At 45.6% G+C, this 18,137-nt stretch overlaps 2 protein-coding genes across 2 annotated transcripts; one reads left to right on the top strand and one right to left on the bottom strand.

Annotated features, from left to right (window-relative positions):
* Window positions 1–854: 854 nt before the first annotated feature.
* Mst85C lies at window positions 855–2,302 on the bottom strand. Its single transcript, XM_065239295.1, has 3 exons — window positions 2,005–2,302; window positions 1,723–1,950; window positions 855–1,664 (listed from the first exon to the last, which is right to left on the bottom strand). The coding sequence occupies exons 1-3, from the start codon at window positions 2,073–2,075 to the stop codon at window positions 1,064–1,066; spliced, it is 900 nt and encodes a 299-aa protein (XP_065095367.1). The 5' UTR covers window positions 2,076–2,302; the 3' UTR covers window positions 855–1,063.
* A 235-nt stretch (window positions 2,303–2,537) lies between these two features.
* Window positions 2,538–17,573, top strand: Sas-4 (spindle assembly abnormal 4). The gene is made up of 3 exons (XM_065239439.1): window positions 2,538–3,431; window positions 15,351–17,124; window positions 17,187–17,573. The coding sequence occupies exons 1-3, from the start codon at window positions 2,621–2,623 to the stop codon at window positions 17,524–17,526; spliced, it is 2,925 nt and encodes a 974-aa protein (XP_065095511.1). The 5' UTR covers window positions 2,538–2,620; the 3' UTR covers window positions 17,527–17,573.
* The last annotated feature ends 564 nt before the right edge of the window (window positions 17,574–18,137 follow it).

The following is an 18,137-nucleotide window of genomic DNA, read 5'->3' as shown; positions in this document are numbered from 1 at the left end:
TCCAATTTACCTGAGAGATTAGTGACGTTTAACACACGCATACTAGCGAGTGTATCGCCGTGTTAGGTTGTGTATTAATTTCCTCTGACTATCTCTTTAAAAAGATAAAAAAAAAATCCACTGACTAACTTAAAAAATGTATGAAATTAGATCTGTCAAAATGTGACAGCGATTTGCTATGCGAAATTTCACTAACACGCTCTCACATATCGCACCAATACAACTGGACGTCAAAAGCTCTATAATTGATTGAACTGCATTCACGACGAACACACCTATTCGGCATATTGAAACACAAGCTCTATCCCCCATATTCTCGTTATCGTTCGAACCGTATTTTTCATAAAAAAAACTCTATGGAAGATACACGGTTCGAACGTTAACGAGAATATGGGTGCATATCAATCTCTACATTTCCGTTCATATGTGCCAATGTCGCAAACGTAAACAAAGTCCTTTTTCGCGAATTTGTCGTGAATAAAAACTTGCTCAAGTAACCAACCACCATGATTGTGTAGATTTACACACTAAGATTTTTTTGCCGAGATGGTCACCACCGAGCAGCTCGGCATTTTATTTTGCTGGGAATTCAGCAAAAAATATGTGTGTTAGCTGCTATCTCGGCAAAACTCCCGTTTATTAACTGAATATCGGCAAATTTTTCACTGAGATCCAGCAAAATAAAATGCCGAGCTGCTCGGTGGTGCCCATCTCGGCGAAAAAATCTAAGTGTGTACGTGAAATTTCCGAAAGAAGCCATTGTTTACGTTGCGTCTACAATTCTTTTGCCTATACGATTCCGGCACTAAAATGTGGGCAATTCTGATGGCTTTCGGATCAGACAACCCAACCGATTCGAGATTGAAAATTTCGTCTATATTTCGTAATTTGCACCCAAAAAAAAAGTATATCAACAAACTTGTCGACCGCAAGCTAGCGAACCTATCGGATTAGGATCATACGCCTTACACCTAAGTATGAAAAAAGAACATTCATTGTACACGACATGTATCGATTTTAGTAGATCAAGACCACGATTCAACAGTCGTCCTTGGATGACACACTACATCTCAACGTCCATACTGTTCAAATCGCTCACCGTGGCCACGTTATTATTATTCTCTTCGAAATCGAGATCATCATCATAGTCTGGCAGGTCTGGGAGTGGTTCATCTTCCCCCATCGCAGCTTCATTGGAACTCCGGTCGGATTCCTGCTTGTCGTGCTCTTCTCTCTCCTTCATTGCCGTACTTACCTTGGTCAGAATTTTTTCTAGCACCTGTGGCGGTTGCCAGAGAACCAGTGCCGTGCAGGGCTTCTCGATTCTTTGCAGAAGCGCCTGGGGCAGGATTTCTGCTCGATTGTCTAGTTTGCGTACTTCCTCGCAGAGCGCAATTCGCTGAGCCTTCTTGAGTCGTTCCTCGAGCTCCCGAGGAGACATGTACACGTGGTGGCCGGTACCTCCAGCCGCCGTGGAGGTGGAAGGGCTACATTCGCCGAACGACATGTCATCGTCCAGCGAGGAGGACAACGGCGAGAGGGATCCTACCGTGTCCCCAGCAGAAGCACTGGTTTCTATGTTGTGCGGTGTGTACTCGGACGATAAATGCAGATTGTTAAAGTGGATAGCCATGGATTCTTCGGTGAAAAATTGTTTCGATGGTCTGCGGAAAGAGAGGGACGATTGAGAAATCCGAATTTGTTGCATCTTCGGATACTTACATTGGAACTACGTCCGGTTCGGTTTTCCTTTTTCTGATATCGGAGTATATGGTGGAGGCGGAACCTACCGGATGGTACGCTCCGTGTTGTATCGGACTTGGCCGAATAACGGCATTGAATTCCATGAGCTGGCCGGGTTTCCCACCGTAGGACCAGGGCATGTCGGCTACGTTGAACGGAACCCCGCTAGGCGATGGCATGATTTGCGACGGACTGATGCTCGGATTGCTGCAAGAGGGGGAATGAGGAAATGTTTTCGAAACTGGGACACTGATGTACTACCGGATTTTCAACGGCGTGATCTTTCTCGTTCCGTGGTTGAACCCGAAATGATGGAATGGCGAAGAAGACATTCTCGAAAATAAGGACGAAGGAGGGGCAAAACAAAAAAGAAAATGTTCCTCCCGGAATTCTCTGGAACCCTCTGGAAGCGAAACTATCGAACAACTTTCACAAACTTTTCCTGTTTGAAACTTTCGCTAAGCGTAGAAATATTGAAGAAAAATCGTAAAACAAGCAATAATTTCACACAAAAATATCACTACTTGTAAATATTTTGATGCTTTGCAGGATGGCTGATTTGTAATTTTCTCGCCTTTTTCATCGTACACATGTCAAAAGTTCTGTTTTGGATGCAATTTTGTTTTCGCACTCTCTTTCGGCTCGCAAAATGCTTGCCTCTCTCTTGCTTTTAACGGGCTCTGAATTGTACCGACGCCGACTGTGCCGAACACGATTTCAAAAAGTCTTCGCAAGGCGCGCTCCGCGTCAACCGGCAACCACAACCTGTCAGTCAAGTAAATAAACAACGGTTTTGTGCGTTTGCTGCGCAAATAATAGAAAAAAATGTTGTTTTTGCTCGTTTTTCCGTGAATAAAAATCCATTCATTAATGTGCCATGTCCGAGTCCGATTCTCCGCGAAGTATTCTTGCCCGGTTGGAACAGTTGAAACAATGGCAGGAGGAGCAGCAGCGCGTTCTGATGCAGAAACAAATCGCCCAGCGGGAATTGCTCAGCCAGGAGCAGCAGAAAATGTACGCCATTCTGGGGCTGGATCACAGTAGTTCCGGAACGGCCCCGATAGTGTTTCACGAGGAATCCGATAGTGACGATCCAGAGTACGAGGAGACAAATATGCAAAGACAGTTGGTCGCGGAACAGAGGAAAAAAGTTATCGAATTGAAGGACAGTGACGACGAGGACGAAGAGCGAAAGATGTACAGAAAACGATCGTCGCCGTGGGAAGAAGCGGCGGAGGGAAAGAAAGTCCCGACGAAACCCTTCCTCAAGCGGGGCGAAGGGTTGAAAGCTAGGTTTAAAGTTGATCCCAATGTTTTTAAGCTTGACAATCTTCCCAAGTATAAGTATGCTAATCTCGCAAAATCTAGAGCGCAAAGTGCGAAGAAACAGAAGCAATCCGAAGAACCGGAAAAGGTGGACAGGACAGACGACCGGCGAAGGTCGGAAGAACCGAAGCCGAGTCGAAAGCCAACCAAGCGTGAAGAGTCTCCTCCGCTGAAAGTGGCTCTGGATATTAACAAAGTTCAAGATAAGAAGTTGATTGTGGAACCGGTATTTCTGAACCCCCACCGGACGGGATGCCCGGAGGAGGTACAAGAGGATGCGGTGACAGACAGTGAAGAAAGTTTACTGCCCAGTTTGGAAGCATTGAAGCTTAGACAAGCTGTAGCGGAACAGCAGCAAAGCGGTAAGTGTGAAGTTGGATAATTTTATCTTATTTGGTAAATATTTTTAATTACCTTGGATTGTGGCGACGTTGATAGTTTTTCACAAATAAACCTGAATATTTTTCCAACAATATGTTCGATACACTAACAAATTGCTAGTTTAGGGTGAGTTCCATTTGGTGAACTTTCATTTAAATTTGACAGATGGAAAATTTTCAAATAACCCAGCTATTGTAGGAAAATTATTTCTCACATACAAGGAATCAATTTAGATAAATTTGACAATGTACTTGAAAATCGGTCGGTCAAGAAGAAAAGAATTTTTGAACATTTTAATTTATTTTCGAAGGGTCCATTGTATGTGTCCATCATTATAACCAAAGGGTTATTGTATGTGTCCATCATTTGGTTCAAGGGTTCAAATTTGGCATAATTCGTACGATAGCGGTTTGTAGCAAATATGCTACTATTTCGTAGATGCCTAGATGGTGTATATAAATTTAATTATTTACGATATCGTTTAGGTACGAAGTAAATCATAGCAAATTCACGACACTCTTTTGATGTTTGGATACTTATGAGCATACATCGAGCTGTGTAAGATGGCAGAGGAAATATAATCCAACCTAACTTGCGGAGTGCATACAGTAGAAACTGCTTTTGAACGGACCCTATTCTTTCTTGGTGTGTGATTGAAAACGAAAACCAGACTATGCTGCAATATTCTAATATCAACCTCAAGAAACCGTAGCATGATAATCGTCCTAATAATATAATAGTCATGTCCTGAGTGCTCACGAAGCAGAGGTCCAAATTACGATTGTTTTCGTTAGCTACATGGTTAATTTGATAAAGCGTTGCTGCGCTGTAGTTGTCGAGAAGACTAAGCTCCTGCGTGAAATGTAGATCTGGATACATGAATCTGCTATGAGATGAACTCCACGAAACGCCAGGCAGATTGAAGTCACGCAAAATGAATATCTCATCAACTGGAGTGGCACTTTCGATAACTGTGAAAACTGACCGACAGTGAGTATCGATAAGTTTATGACTCGATCAGGCGGAAGGTACAGAGCGCTTAGAAATAGTGTCGATGGCCGTTCTCGATGTCCTTTGCCTCCAACCCGCCACGGACAGCTACACGGACACCTCCACCAGTATATTTACGGCTGTTTTTAGGATTCCGATTGCTACAAAAGACCTCGTAGTCAGGACCGAAGATGTGACTGGAAAGCGTTCGAAAATCGAACCAAGTTTCGCACGGGACAATTACATCGTAGCAACGATCCGATACAGCTTCAACATCAGAATTCATTCCACTGGCATTTTGGTATAAGATCAAGACGTCCTGCTTACGGCAAAGAATCGAACGACTGTGTTCTCCCTGGAAATCACAGATACATCAGGCAACAACTGACCATCATCGAGTCTAATTGAATACTCGCCATAGTGAGTGGGTTGGAAGACCCCCTCTTCACATCCAACAGCATGACGATCGAAGGCTGTTGAAGGCATGACTGAGACGGTGGGATTGCGGGGCTTCCATGGAGCTTTCTACGGCGCGTTCTGAGTTCCCAGGATTAGGAGTTACAGAGGCATTATCACAATGACTAATTACTGAAAATTTGATCGACATCAGGCAGTGAATAGTCAATATATTGATTGTACTTGCCTGTAGAAGCAAGGTGGAAGACTCCTGATCCATATCCAGTCACAGTTCCAGAACAACTATTCTAAGCGCTGGCAGAATTTGGCACGACTGGGCTGTAGGAACCAGGAGCTTCCAAACAGTGGTCTATTGTGCGTCCCGGAGATGAATTAGGATTGTTCGAACAGTAAAGCGGATGTTGTAAATGAGCAGTATCAGAAGTGCCCCTCCACTGGAAACAGCCGGCAAATGTTTGAGGCGTTGCACTACTGGAACACGGAAGCTGATCAGGCAAATTATTGTAACTAATGTATGCATACTTGCCTGAAGACGATGGTAGGGAGATCCGACCACCGAACCAGACCACAGAACCAGAACGGGAAACAGCTGGCGCGACTGGATCGAGCAATTCGAGGTCTCATATAATACGATCGGCAGCAGCATACTGGGTGTAGTCCGGAGATGGGAGTTGAGAACTCGGAAGGTCATGATCATGATCATGATGGTAGACGGCATCCACCGTCTTCAAATTCACGAAACAAAATTCCTTTCGGCCATCCGTTACTGCTTTAGTACCACCAACAAGTGGTTTACAGATGAGTGAGCCTACATTGCCTACCAGGCGGGATTCATGGGTGCCCGTGCTACCACGGACCAAATTTTCGCGATTCGGCAGGTTCTGCACAAATGCCGCGAATAAAACGTGCCCACACATCATTTGTTCATTGATTTCAAATCCGCATACGACACAATCGATCTAGATCAGCTATGGTAGATTATGCACGAGTACGGATTTCCGGATAAACTGACGCGATTGGTCAAGGCGACGATGGATCGAGTCAGAAGTCCATCCATCTTCTTGGCTTCGCCGATGACATTGACATCATGGCATGGAACTTTGAGGCGGAAACGTACATCAGAGTGAAGGCTGAAGCTAGGCGGATTGGACTTGCCATCAACGCATCAAAGACAAAATACATTAAAGGAATAGGTTCTAGGGAAGACAATGTTAGCTTCCCATCCCGAGTTCGAATTGACGGTGACGAAATCGAGGTGGCAGATGAGTTCGTGTATTTGGGCTCACTGGTGACCGCCGAAAATGATACCAACAGAGAAATTCAAAGACGCATTATGGCTGGGAATCGTGCTGTCTACAAGACGCTGATTAGACCGGTGGTCCTCTACGGCCACGAGACCTGGACTATGCTCGTGGAGGACCAACGTGCCCTTCGTGTTTTCGAACGGAAGGTGTTGCGTACCATCTACGGTGGAGTGCAGATGGATGATGGAACGTAGAGGAGGCGAATGAACCACGAATTGCACCAGCTGCTGGGAGAACCACACACATTGCAAAAATTGGGCGACTACGGTGGGCTGGGCACGTCGTAAGAATGCCGCACGACGACCCAGTAAAAATGGTTCTAGAAAGCGACCTAACAGGAACAAGAAGAAGAGGCGCGCAGCGGGCAAGATGGATCGACCAAGTAGACTACGAGGCTGGCGATGTGTGGCCATGGATCGAGTAGAGTGGAGACGACTTCTTCGGACAGTAGAGGACAACAAGGCCTTAGCCTGATTGGTAAGGTAAGAGCCTACATTGCGGCGCCGTTTTAATAGTGGTTGACGCATAAGATCGCCGGAACCCAAGTGTGTTGGAGTTGTCAATGCAATTCGTTTCGACAGCTGAGCGATCTGCTGTCCTTGCTTAGCTATTTCCTTCCTAAGCTAAGCGTGTGCGATTTCTTGTCTTCCGGTGATAGAATTAATCACACTACCAAACGACGAAACAGCAGTTTTGAGCCGAGCACATTTCATCAACTTGGCACACTCGTTGCACATCCAAAACAAGTTCGGGCTAGTGCGGACAATCCCTAATAAAAAATAACCATAAACGAACGATAACCCAAATCATTGAACTATTCCACAAATGGTTTGGATGATACCCAGAACACGTCGTTAAGCAAATTAACCATACAATTTTTATTAGGGATGTTCAGAAAAGCCTTGTTCAACTTTGTGCTGCCACACTTCAGGTGAATCATCCTGTCGCAAAACGCCATACAGGAGACGGATTCTTCAGCACATTAGTCACAGCCGGAAGTCATGCTGACTCAGTTTCTAAAACTAATTTAGATAAATCGGTGGAGATGCTCTAATACGCAAGGAGGAGTTGGATTCTGCAGTCGCTTCTGCACTGACAGATGGGTGCAAGGTAGATGCGGATGTGGTGTATGATTAGAATTGGGGGCTCTCGCACCGGAACATCCTCCCCCGCCTGGAGGCCACGTGCCTCAATCCGATGTCAAGATACAGACTCAGCTTGACCACGCCGCAAGGTAACAGTCCGGACGATTCCAGCTGCATCTGGATGAAGCTTAACGATGCGTGCCAACTCCCATTGAGCCGGCGGAGCGTTCTCATTTTTCACCAACACCAGTTGATCCTCTTTAACATTCGTTTCCGTAACTCGCCATTTAGTACGCGGTTGCATCGCGCGGCGATGAACACATTGCTTGAGAGATCACTGGCAACCTCCAAGTGTACAGCCTTAGTCGACATGCACACAAAAACCGCCAAATAACCTTTTGTGACTTTGACTCCTCTAACGCACAGCGCATGAATCTTGAATGGGCCGGCGTAGTCAACGCCAACGTGGGTAAATGCGCGGGTTGCCATTACACGAGGCACAGGCAAGCTGCCCATGAACTGATTGGCCGTGTGTCCCTTCATTCTTAAGCATCGAATACAGTTTTGAACTGTTCGTCGTACTGCTGCCTGTAGTCCGATCACCCAGTACTGCTGATTTACTGTAGCTGTAAGCAGAGTGGGCCCCGCATGGAGATTTTGCAGATGAAGTTCTCTCAGAAGAAGTTCCGTTACTCGATGGTCACGTGGGAGAATGATCGGATGTTTCACATCGAATGAGTAGGGAGAATTCTGAAGACGGCCTCCCACGCGCATCGTTCCAGTATTGTCCAGGAAAGGGTGTAGTGCTGACAATCTGTTCTTGGCCGGCAACTCCTTTTCCTTTGCGAGTAATTCCATTTCCTGCTTGTACACATCGAATTGTGCAGTTCTAGCTATCTGCGCCCTTGCCGCATACAGTTCGCCGGGTGTCAGCGTAGGTTCACATTCCATTCCCTTGGTAGCTTGCACAAATCTATTTACATACGCAAGTGCTCGAACAACCAAATTGAAGCTTGATCGCCGTTCAATCAATCGACGTCGACGTCGTAGTTGTCTCGAGTAGCTTTCGGATTGGTATGCAGTACCTTGAGTTTCCGCACTTCCAAAAGGTTTTCATCGTCGACTGGATCGTAGGGTTCAGCATTCCAAAATTCTTCATCCTTGCATAACCACTGCGGTCCGTTAAACCACAAATCAAACGATACAAGTTCACCTGGAGTTAAACCACGAGATGCACAATCCGCTGGGTTGTCTTGACCGCTCACGTGGTTCCAGCGATCACGAGGTAAGAAATCCAGGATCGCAGAAGTACGGTTGGCTATGTACGTTTTCCACTTGCGAGGATGAGCAGACAACCACTGAAGAACTATAGTATTGTCTGTCCACGCCCGATGCTCCACTTCCAGATGGGAGAGTGCTTGAGTAATTCGCTGCATAAGTTCTGCCAGTAAGGCTGCTGCGCAAAGCTCCAATCGGGGCAGCGAAACTTGTTTAATCGGCGCCACTCTTGTCTTTGCAGCCACGAGGTTCACCAAAATGTTTCCTTCTTCGTCTCTTGCTCTGCTGTACACCACAGCACCGTACGCCATCTCGGAAGCATCCGAAAACCCATGTAACTCTACCTTGCCGTTGAAGCTCGCGATGAATCGTGGAATGCGAATCTGTTCGACGAGGTGAAGGTTTTCCTTAATATCTATCCACATTGTCTCGATAGCAGGAGGAAGTGGATCATCCCAGGAAATATCACTCAACCACAGTTGTTGAAACATAATCTTGACCTTCACAATCACTGGAGACAGCCATCCAAATGGATCGAAAAGCCGTGAAGAGTCCGAGAGTAACTGACGTTTACTATTCACGCTATCTGGTGAGAGACTAACCTTGAAGGAAAAGACGTCTTCCTTAGGCAGCCACTGTATCCCTAGTGCCTTGACAGCGTCTGGATGCTCCGCCAGTTTAACGTCTATTGGTGCTTGCTCTGCATCTTCCCCATCTCGTAGAAGTTCTGAACGATTGGATGTCCATTTACGTAGGTTGAATCCCGCCGATTTCATGATCTCGATAACTTGGTTCTTTAGCTCCCTTGCTTCATCCATGTTCTTCGCACCTGATAGGAAATCGTCGACGTACATATCCAAAACAATCCTCTCCGCTGCGCCTGGATACATCAAGCTGTAATCCTTCGCAGCTTGTCTCATGGCTTCAATTGCTAGGTATGGTGCAGACTTCGTGCCGTATGTGACAGTACAGAGACGATAATGTTTGATTGGCTCACTTGAGTTCTTACGCCATACAATCCGCAAGTAATCTCTGTCTAGTGGATGCATCCATACTTGACGGAACATCTTTTCCGCATCTGCTGCGAACGCCACCTCATTTGACCGAAAACGCAAATGAACAGAGAAGAGTTCCTGGTTCACGTTTGGTCCGGCTAAGAGCCGATCGTTGAGAGACACACCAGATTCGGACGCACTGGAGGCATCAAAAACTACCCGAAGTTTCGTCGTCGTGCTCTCTGCTTTCATCACTGCATGGTGAGGGAGGTAGAAACTTTCACTAGCTTTCACGCTTACTTCGTTTTCCGGTACCTCCTCCATATGGCCTAGAGCGAGGTATTCTTCGATAAAATCCGAATACTGCTTGTGGAATTCTGGATTCCGGTCGAAAAGTTTCTCCATCGATCTCAACCGTTTGATGGCTGCCGTGAGTGACTCTCCCACAGGCATACCAAAAGTACCGCCTCATGACAGTATTCCAACGGCTGTCGCTTTCTTTTCCCTACGACAGCCTTGAGATTGAGCTATAAGCGACAGCCCACAGTGAGGCTGTTATACGACATGCAACGTTGCCGTCTTGTGCTGTTCACGACAGCTTGTTCTTAGTCATGTATTTTGTTCGTTCGGCTATGACAGCCTCGGATGGTCATTCGTAACTTTCCTCGTACATACAACAAGCAGTCCGTCAAACTGCCGATTCGTTGCTGCTGTCTTTGAAATTTTGTTTGTGTGTCGTAAGACTGCTACTACACTACCAGTGTGGCGCCGGAGCTCGTTCGGTTGCTATCACGTTCGTGCTGCCCATTGCAAAATTTTCATCCGATATTTTTTTTTTAAACGCACGGTCTCCGGCGAAAAATATAAGCCTACCCGACACCAACCTGACTTCTACCAAACCCCAACCCGATGTTGGCCCGACATTGACCCGACATAAACACAGAATTTACCCGACATCGACCCGACATTTGGCCGATGTTGACCATAAATTGACCTTACATTGATCCGACATCGGGCCGACATATCTGTTCGGGATCATTCTTCTGGGTTTCTTCCATACTCCACTGCCGTATATCAATTGTATATAATGTCTCGTGACAGCCTTTTCGTGACAGCCACTTGGGTAAGCTGAGGGATGTCGTCGGTTTGTGAAGGCTGTTATGACGACAGAAACATTGAGAACCTGGTCATAAAGAAATGCATAAATACAGCCCATTCGGTTCACTACGTTCCAAGCACGATGATTTTAGCAAAGCGGGTATAGATGCGACTGTTCTAATACAGCTTTCATTCGTTCGTGTGTGCGCTGTTACCAATACACTTCGAATTCAGATCTGAACGTACGGTAGCAAGCGGTAGTAAAGCACACAAAGCAACAGTCAATTCAGGTATAAACCAACTGTCGCGAGGAGGCTGTACTTTTTGGAAGCCTGCTCTCCCAACGCAGGCTTCGAATCGTCGAAAGGAAGTCGCACGATGAAGCGTCCCGAATCGTCCCGAGAGAGTGTGGACTGGAAGAACTCAGCCGCCGCCTGTTCCGAAGGAGTAAGCTGTTGTGGCTTTGGAACCTCCTCCTGCTCCCAAAACTGTCGCAATGTGCGGTTGATGTCCACCTCGGCATGTAGATTGATGATGGAGAAATTGTTAGGTACATCTGTCGTATAGATAGTTTGATTACCAGATACGATCCACCCAAATATCGTGTTCTGGGCCACAGAAGTACCGCATTTGTCCTTGACTTGCCCCGATTGGAGAATAGCAAGAAAGACATCCGAACCCAAAATTATATCGATTGGCCCCGGCTGGTTGAATGCCGGATCCGCTAGCGTTTCCTGAATCTCCTTCTCCAACAGCTTCGTGTTCACCTCGACGCGTTGAGCAGGCAACGTTGACGTCAGCTTACCCATTACGAACGCACTAGTTCGTAGAATTACCGTTTCGTTGAACCGATTTGCCATGATAAGCTTTACGACTCCACGAGTTGTCCCTGCATGCTGTTGCCCTAGTCCAGAGACTTCGCTTCCTTATTAGTTCTGGTGGAACCTGAGCCACCAGTGAGTTGACTACAGGATCTGAATCTTGCGCTCCTTGTACAGACTGCTTCGGCTCGGTAGAACATTCTTCATGCTGATCTGATCCATCTCCCTTTGGGCACAATAGCGTATGGTGCCGTTGTTAACAGTCCGCATTGCGACACACCGATTTCGAGGTACACACTCTCACTGAATGCAAAGGACGTAGACAGTTATAGCACAACTTCGCCTGTTGTACTAGTTCACGTTTGCACTGTAGGTCCATCTTCTTAAAATCTTCACACAGATAAATCGGATGCTCACTGGAGCATTTCGCGCACTTTTGTATCACTGAGTTCGTATACAACGACTGCATCCTTTTCTCCGGCTGAGACATCTTCTTCACAGGATCCGCTGCATACTTCGAAAAGGCCATACAGGTTTCCAGCGCGTCGCACCGGTTGTCCAAAAATTTCAGGAACTCCTCGAAGGACGGATTCTCAACGTCGATTATCTTCTGAGCCCACAAGGATCTGGTATCCTTATCCAGCTTCTCCAACAACAGGTGGATCAGCCACGGATCTCGCTGATTGTACTCCTCTCCCAGAGCATTTAGTTGTCGAACAACCTCATCCGAAGTTGTGACCAGTTTGCGGAGGCTTGCGGTAGTGGCGGTGTTGACCACAGGCTGGTCAACGAATTCACGAACAAGAGCAAAAACCGTATATTTTTTCTTGTCGTAGAAGCTTGAAAGAGCCGCCCACGCTTCCTTGTAATTAGCGTCCGATATTGGGAATGAACTTACCAGACGTTTGGCATCACCCGCCAGATACAACACCAAGTACTGCATTTTCAACGAATCGCGCAGATCGTTGCGTACGTGGATTATCTGCTCAAAAATATCCTTGAAGGCTCTCCAATTCTTTCGCTCACCATCGAAAGTTGGTACACTGATCGGAGGAAGTCGCACATTTAGGAGGGGTGCATGATTCGACACCTGTTCTCCTCCAGCTGGATCCACACCACGACCATTATACGCGAAATTTCTACTGCTGCTTGCCATCGATTGGTTCACCATCAATGCTCGCTGAGTTTCCAACAGCATTTGCATCGCTTCCCGAAGATCTCTGCTAGAACCAGCCACCGATCGGTAGCTTGCAGTGGAGCCCCGATTTGAACTGGTGACGGAACCTTCCTCGTCGCTTTCGTTGTTGCCCTGGGAAATGTACCGCTCAAGGGCATCCTTCGCTCGATAATAGTACGTGTTGAATTCCTCCCGAAAGTTATGCACCGAGGTAATTGCTTCCGGGTCCGTTTGATTCTCCTCTATCTCGCTTTGCGTCTGCCGGAATTTTATTGCGAGCTCCTTAAGCTGCTCGAGCCGATCTTCCACTTCCCCATGCGATGCATTTCGCTCGTGGATTGTTTCGGCTGCAGCTGACTCCCCCTTCATTTGCACCAACTGAGCATTTCTACGACCGATCAACTTATCCATCACGATTCGCGACGTTATCCGACGACGAAGGACCAAATGTACAAAACCGAATTCCGACGGAACACGGAGACAAGGAAAAAAACCGACGATGTCACTTTGCTAATTCAACTTTTTAATTTTCTCTGTTTTTTTGTTGTTTACAGTTCGATGGTTTTAAGCGAACCCTACACGATTGCTTTTATTGACAATAATCGTATTGTCAATACATACTATATTGACGTCAATATATCGAGATTGACAATATTTCTGAATTCACATCATCAATATTATTGTCAATAATTCCCCTTCGCGTCAATATATTGATGCGTGTGGGGTTCGCTTTACATGTTATGTTTTTGCAAGGAAAAAACATGTGCTAATCGCTTCTGCACTGACAGATGGGTGCAAGGTAGATGCGGATCAATGAGCTGGATTACCGAGGTGAAGCAATCACTCACACAACCACTGTACGATACACGCAAGTACACGCAAGTAGTGACGTCACTACTTGCGTTTACGTTGATTTTTTGGTTTACTAATACAACCCTATTTCACGATCTGCGCCACCTCTCTCTGTACCTCATTGGATGCGGATGTGGTGTACGATTAGAATTGGGGGCTCTCGCACCGGAACAGACGATTGACGAGTGCACGGATGGATTTGAGTTCACTCACTCGACAAAAAGTGACACAACAGCGGGGCCCTGTTTACTAAAAATGAACACATGAATAATACTCGCGTAACATTTGAAAAGGGCCTATCAACTTTTGTAAATAATTTGCTAGGTCCTTTTCACGAGAACCGAAGTACGCCCACGCAAACCAAGAGCACTATGGGGAAGGGGAGAATTTCCTTTGCCCGATGGTGTTGGTAGTCTACGTGAGCGTATTCGGTTCGCGCGAAAAAGGCTTAACAAGTTTTGTGTACATAAGTTGATAGACCCGTTTCAAATGTTACGTGAGTATTATTCATGTGTTCATTTTTAGTAAACAGGGCCCCGCTGTTGTGTCACTTTTTGTCGAGTGAGTGAACTCAAATTCATTCGTGCACTCGTCAATTATAGTAACGAACTGCACTTTGCACTAACAAACCGGTACAACTTTACAAGTCTACTGAACGGGGAAAACGAAGAACGATAGAACCGACCATAAATTTCACGTGTTTTCGTGTCTGGCGGATAGAATCTCGGGAATCATCGGGAGTTGTCAAATAGCGATATCAATCGAGCAAATCACGACCAACAACAGAAAAGAGCAAATCAGCTATTGCGAATAAAACTTCGATGAGGCATAACAATCTTTGGTCACACGCAAGCAAAAGAACGTAAGAATTCCATAAGAAACACTTATGAATTTTAGCCATAAGAAATGAGTGTGAATTTCATTGATTTGGCTTATGAAAAATAATGTTGACAAAAAAAAATAATAAATCGGAGCAGACTGTAACCGGAAAATAGACGTTGAGGTTAGGGGGCCCGTGTGTTGACCACTCGTCTGTCAACGCTTGGGAAAATGAAATGGTTATAGGCGTATAAGAGCTACCTCATGTTACCCGAAAATCATTCATAAGTCACGCTTATGAAATTCATATATGTTGTTCATAAGTCGAGCCTTATGAAATTCTTAGGTCTATTTGCCTCAGTGCACGTCTTCCTTCGGAAGGGAATTGAAGCCGTTGGTCCCGGCCCATGTGTGTTGTGAATGGGTGCGATATCCTATGCAGGTGTGGAAGATGCCTGCCTGCACATTCGATGTCCGTCGGTGATTGGCACTAGATTGCGGAACAGAGACCGATGTTAAATAAAGGAAATAAGAAAAAGAAGAAGAACAAAACTTCGGAAATCCGTTTCTCGTGACTCAAGGCTCGCTTTCGCAAACTAACACCATCTTTGGGTTGGAGACTATGGCTTATATCATGTAATAAAGGATTTCTTGCAATGAGCCCTCGTACATCTAGTTTTCACTTGAAATCCTATATATGAGTGCTCATTCATACATATGATTTCCAGTGAAAACTAGATGTATGAGAGCTCATTGGAAGACATTCTATATTACATGATATTAGCCATAGTCTGTACCGGGTATTAGGAACAAATTTGGGCTTCCTTAAAGCTTGAACAGCTTCCTAAAAGCCTGCTGATATAGGGTGAGAAGTTCCAGTTCCGCAAGTCTTCTACCCTAGTTTTGATGATTTGTCCTATCTGGAAAAAAAAATTAGGTTTTTCAATAAGCTTCCTTCGCCTAAAATATCTATCAAAAATCCCACCCATAATTTAAGGTTTTATAACAAAATATAACGTTTTCCAAAAACTTCAAAATCCAAGAATATTATATTTTTCTACCAGCTCCCACCCACCCGCAAGTCCTACCGAATCTCCCATGGAAGCAACAGCTGCAAAACGACCCATCACTTCTCCGCCAGCTGAAGGAGCTGAAAGACCTGAATCTGTTTGAACTGCTCGAGCAACGGTTAGCGTCCGGCAATACCAGCCTCGCCTCCGATGCCAGTACCCTGCTGAAACTGCTGGCAGAAAACAGTGTAGACGTATCCGGAATCTTAGGGCTTTCTGATTCCACGATCGTCCCAACATTCGCTGCGCCGAAAAACCCGGAGGAACCTTTAGTCGAACCGGAAGAGGTCTCTTCATGCTTGCAAATCCACCCTGTTCCGGATCCCAAACGGCACTTTCTCAAAGATGATGATTACTCGAGTGGCTCGAGTAGTTCGAGTGGTTCCTCGGATAGTGAATCAGACGATGATGAAGGTAAAATACATGTTCACTTTGCGGACGACCCGGACAGGTCACATGAGATCGACACGGACGTGGAATCGCAACTCGAAACGGTGAACTTCAGTCGGATGTCTACACCAAAGGATAAACCGAAAGATCGTAGGTCAGCAGACGCGGAGGACGAACCAACGGTAACCGAAAAAGGTGACCAAGAGCAGAAACGAATCAGGGAAGATATTCTGGAGAAGAGTGAGCTGCTTAAGCAACGGTTGACCGAATTGGAGACTGAAATTGAGAGCTTCCGTAAGGAAAATTCCGAATTGATGCGAATGAAGCAGGAACACGAGCTGGAGAAGATCAAGCTAGAGCAAGATCGCGAGGAAATGATGGAGAAACTGAATGATGAGCGTATCAAGATGGAGGTTTACTTTCACGACGAGCGGATAAAGATCGACGATGAGAGGCAGAAGGCGCTGAAAGAAGCTTTGAAGCCGACGAAGAAAGAGAAGGAGGAGATCCTAAGACTGAAGGAACAGATAGCCGACATGCAGAAAGAATCGAAAGCCAAGGAAACTAAGCATGCTTCTTCGTTGGCACGATTTAGATCTCAAATCAAAAATCTGGAGAAAGATCTCAGGGAAACCCAGCTGGAACTGGAAGTTATCAAAAAAGATAATAAGAAACTAGAAACTGAGAATGCGCGTCTCAAGCGACAAAACAACAATCGTATGCTGTTGGAAATCAACAAGAATTTGGCCAAGCTGGCTGCTCCATCAGCGGAACCATCTAGTGAATCCCGAAGGAACTCATCGCCGGAAAAGCCGCGGAAAAATACCTGCTTTGCCAAAATTAAGCCTATTGAGGTTTTGGAGAAAAATATAGCTGGAAAAGTGGCCAAAGTTAATGTGATAAGCCATCCGCGAGGAAGAACGGAGAGTAGAAGGTCGAAGCTTTCCAGTAGTGAAAGTGAGACGGACTCTGAACCTGCGGTATTGGAGAATTCGTCGAGTTCGAGTGAGGATACCAGTTCTGGAAAAGCAGAACGATCGCGGTCGTCGTATTTCCAGGGTAAGGCGAAGAAGGGTCTGTTCCAAGCTGAGACCAACGATCAAAATCAACTAGGGACAGACAAGAGTCCAAAAACTGCCGAACTCATCAACAGTCTCAAGCGGGAAACGGTCAACGAGGATGGAAGTAGAGACATATGGTACCCTAACGGAAATTTGAAAAAGATTTCACCGGATGGGCTCGTGATACGGATGTTGTACTTCAACAAGGACATCAAGGAGACAAACATGAGCGAAGGAACGACCAAGTACTATTATTACGAAACAAATACCTGGCACACGACCTATCTGGACGGATTGGAGATACTGGAATTTCCTGAGTAAGTATATTCTTCTGGCTGGGGAGGTTGTTTCCGATAGTAATCTAGAAAACGTTTTACAGTGGTCAAACGGAACATCGCTTCAAGGACGGCTCAACTGAGGTGCATTTTCCGAACGGGTCGATCCGCACGACAAATCCGAATAGTGTGGACATTGCTGAAGAGTGGAAGTATCCCGATGGGTCGACGGTGATCATCAAGAAGAACGATGACAAGGTGATCAACCTTCCGAACGGGCAGGTGGAGATCCACACGAAGGTGCATAAGCGACGCATCTATCCGGACGGTACGATCAAGTTTCTGTATCCGGACGGGAGCCAGGAAAGTCGGTATTCGAATGGACGCGTCCGACTGAAAGACAAGGATGGGAAGCTCGTTTCCGACACGGGAGGAACGGGTTGAATCGGACAGCAGTACAAGTAAGTGGCAAGATGATTGTTGTAGATTGTAATACATTTTATATTGAAAAAAAAAGAAGATTTCTTCCCGGGTGATTTATGCTAGAATTTGACAGAACTTTATCCCAGGAATTCCTCAATGCAGATTGTTCGTTGTATTTTGTCGTTGTTGCATTGTTTTTAATTATTCATACATGACTCATATATGACGACAAACGAGCTAATCCAGGGTCATATTTTAAAACAACAAGTCGCCTAAAGGCCGGAAATCGATATCCGATGCCATTGGTCTATTTAAAAAGTGACGCGAGAAATCTTCTTAAGTGTAATATTGTTGTAAAGTTATGATAATTCCACTTTTGAAATGACAATTTATGCCAAGTTGGCGATTGATTTTCAAAATGGTGGGTCTTTTATAAAATGGTATTGACAATTGGGTTTGAAAATGGGCCAAATTTGCGTGACTTAATTAATGGACCATCCCATATAAGATGGTGGTAGATTTTCAAAATGGTGGATTTAACATGGCGGGTCGGTGATGAAATTGTCGATCTTATTAAGTTGTCGATTTAATATCGTTTGAATTCTGCTATTGCAATGACAATTCAAATTTCA

Source organism: Ochlerotatus camptorhynchus, unplaced genomic scaffold (genome assembly GCF_037179485.1).
Source record: "Ochlerotatus camptorhynchus isolate MF236.1 unplaced genomic scaffold, CSIRO-AGI_Acam_v1.1 ptg000055l, whole genome shotgun sequence".
NCBI lineage: Eukaryota > Metazoa > Arthropoda > Insecta > Diptera > Culicidae > Ochlerotatus > Ochlerotatus camptorhynchus.
This window is presented reverse-complemented; position numbering and strand designations above follow the sequence as displayed.

Bases quoted from the DNA above. Each gene is read 5' to 3' on its own strand.
- Mst85C (XM_065239295.1), bottom strand. From the start codon at position 2,075: ATGTCTTCTTCGCCATTCCATCATTTCGGGTTCAACCACGGAACGAGA. The intron at 1,951-2,004 runs GTAGTACATCAG...CCCCTCTTGCAG, and splicing joins ATCACGCCGTTGAAAATCCG to CAATCCGAGCATCAGTCCGT. The intron at 1,665-1,722 runs GTAAGTATCCGA...CTCTTTCCGCAG, and splicing joins GAACCGGACGTAGTTCCAAT to ACCATCGAAACAATTTTTCA.
- Sas-4 (XM_065239439.1), top strand. From the start codon at position 2,621: ATGTCCGAGTCCGATTCTCCGCGAAGTATTCTTGCCCGGTTGGAACAG. The intron at 3,432-15,350 runs GTAAGTGTGAAG...TTTTTCTACCAG, and splicing joins AGCGGAACAGCAGCAAAGCG to CTCCCACCCACCCGCAAGTC. The intron at 17,125-17,186 runs GTAAGTATATTC...AACGTTTTACAG, and splicing joins GAGATACTGGAATTTCCTGA to TGGTCAAACGGAACATCGCT.